At 43.5% G+C, this 7847-nt stretch overlaps 1 protein-coding gene across 1 annotated transcript in view; it reads right to left on the bottom strand.

The window, feature by feature from the left end:
* Positions 1-3199: 3199 nt before the first annotated feature.
* Positions 3200-7847, bottom strand: part of BEAN1 (brain expressed, associated with NEDD4, 1) — a 77736-nt gene continuing 73088 nt past the window's right edge. The window contains exon 4 of the mRNA XM_009881392.1: positions 3200-3548. Coding sequence (XP_009879694.1) covers positions 3200-3548 — 349 coding nt within the window. The remainder of the gene's footprint in view (positions 3549-7847) is intronic.

Below are 7847 nucleotides of genomic sequence, written 5' to 3'. Positions count from 1 at the left end.
CTTTCTGATGTTAATCAGGTAATAAATGAAGGCCTGTGTTAAGACTGTTTTAGGACTGGCATTAAAATTATGTGAGAGTTTAGGATAAAATCTGTTAGGAGGATATGAATTTCCTAAGAGGAGCATCAGGAGACACTGACAACTTTGCTGAGATTTATCTGGGACCTTAAATATTCTTCAGTAAATGAAAATATGTTCTTATTGCATCATTACAAGAAATTTCAACACTGTTCCAGTAGTAGCAGCGGAAGCTGTTAGAGCAGCTTCAGAGCTATAAACTTCTCTTTTTAGTATTGTCTGTTTTCAGAGGTATATGGGTTGGATTTATAAGCTTTTTTCCCACAGCATTGTTGGATATCACCTACTTAAAAAGGGTAACAAGAGTAGAAAATTCTAAGCCACTCTTGCAAGTGATTGTGGTAAGGTATCACTGAAGGTAGCATACTCTACTTTTAATTCACAGTTTGTTTTCTAAAGTTTGTAACAACTGACATAACCTACACTTAGTGGTAACTTAGAAAAATGCTACAGTATGGAAGTGTATATTTTGGTTGTTTCCTATATCTGTGAGACAGAGAAGCTGGGATGATTTTGATGGTCGAGTCCCTCATTGTGAACTCTGTGTAGCGTGATAACTAGATGACTTGACTTTATAAAGTGGTATACCACAAGAGGGAGTAGACAGCTATTTGTAAGTAATGCTGCTACATACAATCCAGGTCACAATGCTCAGGATGTGTAGCTGTTATCAAATGAAGAAAGACTTTAATGAGTTTTCTGTGATTTTAGTAAAGCATTTCTATCATGAGGTAAAATAAAAATCTCCCATTTTCATCAGAAGCCTACTTAAAGTTAGTATGTTTTAGTAAACCACAGATAGAAAGTTAGTATAAGGCTGTGAAATCCCTGTCAGGTCAAAAGCTGAGCAGGTTGAAAGGATTTCCCCAAATGCACAGGAGCTGTAAGCATCTGTTAATAGAGTAGAGGCTTGTCTGCCAGGTGTGAAAACCTTTTGTGCTTGCCTTCAGAAGAACCTTCAGGTTTGCCATGTTACAGGTAAGAGTGACTTACTTTCAGGAAAAAAAAAATAAATCACATTTATTACATTTCCCCCTCCACCTCCGCAGCAGCAGCCTGAAGTAAGCATGGTCTGCTCCCAGTGCCTTACCCTGCTCTAGGCAGGTCTCCAAGAGCTGCAGGGAGACACAGCTATGAAAGCATGTCCTATTCTGCATAAATAAACCTCTGTGCTCTCCTTCACTTTTTATTTTCCTGCCAATAAAACCGACTGGTACGTTTCTATATTGGTTTTAGTTTCTGGTCCCTACGAGATGGTGTAGAGTTTTGCTTCTCTTATTGCAGGATAGTTTGCGTACCACAAAACTGTTTACACTAATACTTTAAAGAGGAACGGTTCTGTCTCTTAAAAATACAAATGTGAAATATAGCCTATGTTCTGGCAATGCCTGCCAGCAGTTTTGCAATTAATTTTTGTTGTTTTGGGTATAGTGTACTGAGAATATTGGAAATCTTGCTGAACTGCAGAAGAGTTCTGTTATTTTAGCAAAATACATATTTACTCTCATCTACTTAGTAAAAAATGCATACTTACCTTATCTCATCATGTGCATATGACTCAGTAATGGTATAATTTATACAGCAGTAAGAACCATATAATTACTTCCCATCTAAGTATTAATTATAATTGTGTCAATCTTTGGAGTGTTGAGTGATGATTACAGTTGAAAATTATTTAGTATTTACAGAAAATCTAAGTGCAATTTTAATAATTTGGATGATGCTTCCTTTTAAACACAATTATATATTTACTATACTCATTTTTACATATCTTTCAGTGGGGGCAGTAAACTGAAGTCCATTTTATCAGTGTAAAATTTTTTTTTTTTTTCCTCAGTGAAAATACCTCTAAGAGATTTAGTGGTGATGAGCCTCTGATAACTCTGCTAACTAGTAGTGGTTGAAGATGTAGTTTAGTCCTTATATGGAGATAGGGTGCTTGTGTATCATGTCAGATTAAACTCTCACATCTGGAGTTCCTGTGCTGTTCCTGCTAGTGTGCATGTCCAACTTGTATGCTTTTACCTTAGGAATGTGTGAGAAGCCCAGGTCGATGAACAAAGGCTAGATTTGTGGGCAGCAAAACTTCGGTGAAAAAGATCGTGCCTAATAGAAGAGGTTCGTTTCTGCACAAAGTGAGGTTCTCTGTTACTGTGCATGCCGAGTCCAGCATCTATTATTTACATCACACTAATGCAGCTATTAGAGGTCAAGGTCCTTTGTAACGCTACTGGCTCCTTACTGAAGCAGGAGACCAGTTAGTGCCTGAAAACGCAGTCATGCATGGGAATCGGCATGAAGCATCTTCTGGGATTCCAGACACTGCCCTTCCCTTGGCTCTACCAAGTCCCCGTGAAGGGCCTGCTGCTCCCTGGCCTGCACACAGCTGTGGTACAGCTTCCGTAGGTAAAGCCAATTGGTGTTTGGAGATCCACTGCCACCTCTCCATCATTTGCCACTGCTTTCTTTTGAGGAAGACTTACAGAAGGCTTTGCGGTGGTCTGGAAAGCCTGGTACTGGCCAGGATTTCCAAAGGAACAAGGTGACTATCAAAATATTATTTGTGTATATATTATCCTCGTTTGTGGTGGTTTTTTTTTTTTTTTTTCCCCTATATGGTACTGATAGTCATGTTTTGCAGGCAGCCTTCTGTCTTTGTCTTCTGAAACACATATTTAGACAAAGAATTATTTAAAAATGCTTTGTTGCCACGACACAATGAAATGCACTAGTGACACCTACAAAGACAACAAAACGCTCTTCTTTTTCCTTCTGCTCTAAAACATGCAAAGTATCATAAAATCAACAAGTAGGCTTGACTGGATAACACGTATCTACATTAAGAGTGGCTGTTTGCGATGTATTTTGAAATGCTTCAAAAAGGCCAGATGCGCTGCTTGTCACTGCTGCTCTTCTATGCTGTGTGACGTCATGGAACACTTTGAAGCACAAAGAGGGAAGTTTAGGTAAACTTTCAAAATTCACTGTAAAAATAAAATCCCGTTGCACCCCTGTTTAAAGATATAAAATAGGTAAAACTTTCAGAGGTTTTATTCATCCATTTAAATGTTTTTGTTGGTCTGAGTTCTTCAAAAGAATTGAAGGAAAGAGCCACTTCTATTCACATGATTCGGTTCAGAAGGGTCTGATAGTCAGTGGAAGAATTCTTCAGTACTTCCATTGGAACAAGTGGGATGGGGATATTCTGTTCACACACCACCGTCTCGTACAGGGGAGCAGCCTCCAGAGCAAGAGACGACAAAGAGATGGATGAAATGGGCTGCTGCAAGTCCTGCAGCCTGACTGCGTAATTTGCAGCCTGTCCTGTAGTCCCAGATGCTGCTTCCTCTTCTACGCTAATGTTTATAGATATTTCATTTCTTTGACAAGGGTCCGTAAGAGAATATGGGGGGGGATCATCTGTGGGAATGTATATTTGTGTTGCTCCTGGCCCCACGCATTCATCGTAGCTGAAAGAAAAAAAAGAATTTTCCATTAGATTCCTGTGAAAAATGTCACAGTAGATTATTTTCAGCATAACAGGGGCAGGTAAAGTGAGAAGAACAGGATTGTCTAGTGTTTTATTCCTCAGCCCACATTCACCGAATCCCAGACTGGTGGGGTGGGCAGGGCCCTCTGGACGTCCCCCATCCCACCCCCCACCAGAGCAGGGGCACCTCCAGCAGTGGCACAGGACGGCGTCCAGGCGGGGTTGGGATGGCTCCAGAGGGGGAGACTCCCCCACCTCTCTGGGCAGCCTCTGCCACTGCTCTGCCGCCCTCACGGGAGAGAAGGCCCTCCTCAGGTTGAGGTGGAACTGCCCATGGTACTGTTTGTGCCTGTTCCCTCTTCTGTCACTGGGCACCACTGAAGACAGACTGTTCCCATCCCCCGGCACCTCCCTTTAAGGCTTTATAAGCATTGATAAGATTCCCCCCTCAGTCTTCATTTCTCCAGACTAAAAAGCCCCAAGTCCCTCAGCCTCTCTTCATAAGAAAGATGCTCCAGTCCCCTCTTCATCTTTGTGCCCCTTTGCTGGGTACAAAGTAGCAGTTCTCCAGCAGTTCCCTGTCCTTCTTGACCTGGGAACTCCAGAACTGGACACAGTGCTCCAGCTGTGGCCTCCCCAGGGCAGAGCAGAGGGGGAGGATGACCTCCCTCGCCCTGCTGGCCACACTCTTTTTGATGCACCCCAGGATGCCATTGGCCTTCTTGGCCACCAGGGCACATTGCTGGCTCATGGGCATCCTGTTGTCCCCCAGGACTCTGAGGTCCCTTTCCAGCAGGTCAGTACTGGCCCCTGGGGAACACCACTTGTTACAAACATCCTTGCTTACCCTGCCATGTGAGACACTCAAGGGCGTAATACTTATAAAGCACATCTCCAAATACCTGACAATGATCCCAGTGGTCTGGGTGAAAGGTCAGACCCCATCCTCCTGCATGAAAGTATACCTGTGGAGCTGCCTTCAGCTGAGGTGCCCGGGGATAAGCCCAGCTCCTTGCGGCCAGTTGGGCGGGAGTGGGAGGACTAATGCTGCTGGCTTGCACAAAGCTGCCTGTGCTGCACCCCTCGCTGTAGGTGGGAGGGTAAGGCTTTGTTCCTGCTCTCAGCTGCTGGTAAATAACTACGTTACAAAATGGCTGGGGAAAAGGAAGTGGTGTTGCCGTTTTATAGTTACAAAATAAGGTATAGAGAGCTTTAGATGGAGTCTAAAGGAGAATATCGCATCAAATGGTGCCCTCCTGACTCGCAGGTCTCTGGTGCTCAGCCACCAGTTGTCTGGGTTGCAGATCTGTGCTGGCAGAGGCAGCAGGGTTTCTTGCCGAGGTGCAGAGCCGTGATGAATAATCTTGACAGACTCATGCTGGTCATTCTGAGACTCGGCAGACTCCCCGTCACGTTCCTCCCGAAAAGAAGGAACACAAAACAGACCGATTTGTGGGATTTCTATGAGGAGCCAGCTCAGATCTATCCAGGCTTCATAGTTCTGTCTGTGCCGCCAAGCTACAGCCAAGGGAGGCTATTACCTCCTCATCCCACAGCTGTGCTCAGCGCTTGCTGTCCCGGTGGGAATGCGGACAGGCACCTTAGATTGGAGCTCGGACTGCACAGCTTAGAGAGGCCTTCGAGGGGTAAATAATGAGCCTGGATAGACCAGCATGTCTTTGTCCTTGTGTTTTCCCCTGTTGTGTGTTGCAGGAAGGGGATGGGGACGGACGGTGGATATGAGCAGGCTCCGTGCGTTTGGACCATGCCGTGCTGGCGCTGCGCAGCCCTCTGAGCCGGGGGGCTCTGCAGAGCTTGCACTGTGGCCCCAAGGAGCCAGGCGGGGGCCTGGCAGGCTCGGTGCTGCACCAGACTGGGGGAATCTGGTCTGTTATCTGGGTGGCCTGCTGTATGGCTGTCCTAGCATCACCTGTTTGCCCACAAACTAAAGCTGGCTCCACTTCTGCTATCTGTCCAGTGGTCTGAAGGAAGGTCCTGTTTCCCTGGCTCACTGGCTACAGGCAAAAGTGAGGAAGAGTCATAACATCACGATCATAAATGCCGAACCTGCTTTGTTTGTGCCTGCCTTGTTTAACTGTTTCAGGATCATTTTTAAATCCAATTCTGAAGGAGGGAAGGTTTCCTGTAAAAACCTTCGCCTGCTCAGTTAACCTGAAAAGCAATTCTGCTGGAGCCAGGCAAGTTAAGAACCCATTTCCTCAACCGCACTAACTGCAGAGCTATTAAGATCTAGGACGCTTCCCGAAACTTAGGATATTTAGCATATGTCTTCCCAGCAGACTGCAGGCGGTGATTCTGCCCCCTGTAATTGCATCACTGCCAGGCTAAGCCCAAGCTAATAAACCCTCCGTGTAGATTATAAGCGGCATGCAGCCGGGCAGCTTGCTTTGGTTAGAGTGAGCTCAAACCTACTGCAATCGACCATGGAGGCCCTGCCGTAGAAAAATGCTTGGTTCTGCTGCGCTCATTCATACCTTTCCCTCAGAGCGCTCCTGTGGATTTTGATGGTACTGTTCCTAGTCTCGGTGATGGAAGTGGGTTTTGGGAAAGGGAAAGGTAAGAAAGTGAAATCTTTGTAATAGGTTATTAAATAACTCAAATATCTACAGGTGTTTTTATTTTTACCTCCCTCTTATTTTTATATTCATGAGGACAATGGTTTTAAATTCAGACTAGAAAATTTCAGTTTCCTATCAGAAAGAATGGTATGTCAATCACAACTCTGTTCTGAAGATCTTGACTAGGGCTGCTAGATACTTCAGAAACAAGTCCTAGCACATAGGAGGTCAAATTGGTTTTGGATAGCATGTGGAAAAGATTTCACTCCAGCTTCTACTAAGCCCACTGAAGCTTTCAAGCATACCTGATATTCTTTTAAAAGGTCTCGGACCTCAGTCCGCGATCGAGGACCTGATGTCCTCAACTCTTCATGAGCCCAGTGAGAGTAAAGGAAGAGCCACTCTTGGCAGGATTACTTTCTAGGAGCTGCATCTTTACTTTATTTACATTTGCTGACCCCAAAGCCCAGTGAATTTATTTAAAATCTTTCCACAGATTTTGACTGACTTAATCAGGCTAATGGAGAGCACCTACTGGGTCCTGTTACCATAGTAAAAGAATTTCAGTTTTGAAAAGCCCACAGTAATGCGAGTTCCAGGGTGGAAATTTTTGAATCCTTTTTCTGAGACACAAAAGGGAAGAAGCTTCTCTGTCTCCTGATTCTGGAACTGGGCCCAGCACAAGGGAAATCTGCCACTGACCTAAAGGAGAAATGGGCACAGTATGAACCTTCTACTTACTGTTGTTACCTGATCAGCTGCATTTCTTTCCCTTGTATTTAATTTAATATCTTTCATGGACCATAGCTCAGCTCTGTAGAACTACAATGCTCGGTAGGCTAAATGGCAAAATGATTATTTGTGAAGGAGACTTTTAAGCATCAAGACAAATGGGTAGCCAATTATGATATTCAAAACCTGGTATTTTTAGTGTTTAGTTCCAGTTATCAATATATTGGTGTTAGGGCACTGTTTCTTCCTATATATGATGGATAAAGAAGAATTCTGTCTTTTTTTCCGAACTCAAATATAACGTTCCCCCCTTAATTTTGGCAATTAAGTTCACATTTTTAAAATTGAATAGGTCAGGAAGGAACACATGCCAGATTTTCAATTAAGTAACTTTTGGCACCTTCACAGCTGTACCTACAGATTGTTGTGGCCAAGGAGGCAATTACAAATCAGTCAAATAGCTTTTTTTTTTTCTTTCAAAAAAGGAAACTTCTTGTATTTCATTAACAATTTATGATCTTGATAATCAGCTTCCTGTGTTCTCTTCAAAGTGTGGTATCTTTGCTCGTCATGCTGACATTGCAAACTGCTATTGCTATGATACTGGTAGTGGAGGCTACAGATAAGGTTCCTAGCATTTTCTGTTGAGGATAGAAGGGAGATGAATTAAGGTCATACAAGCAACTTTAACTTTGTATTTTTTCCCTAGCTTCTAAGTGTTTTGTGGTTGGAGTTTTTTAAAATTTGTTTTTTTCCACCCCCTGTGTTCAAGAGCCTCAGTAATTTGGTTGTGCTTTCAGAGTGCTGTTGTAAAGGTATTCCTGTAGTATAACTAATGCATTATCAACACTGCAAGCATGAATTTTATTTTGCAGACCGAAAAGCACAGTCTCTCCTTCAAGGAGACCATAATATGTAAAGTTATGCAACTAGCCTTTACCAGAACTTTTTTTTATTAGATGATTCTA

Source organism: Charadrius vociferus, unplaced genomic scaffold (assembly GCF_000708025.1).
Source record: "Charadrius vociferus isolate BGI_N301 unplaced genomic scaffold, ASM70802v2 scaffold553, whole genome shotgun sequence".
In the NCBI taxonomy this organism is placed as follows: Eukaryota; Metazoa; Chordata; class Aves; order Charadriiformes; family Charadriidae; genus Charadrius; species Charadrius vociferus.
The sequence above is the reverse complement of the archived record's forward strand: the minus strand, read 5'-3'. Positions and strand labels throughout refer to the sequence as shown.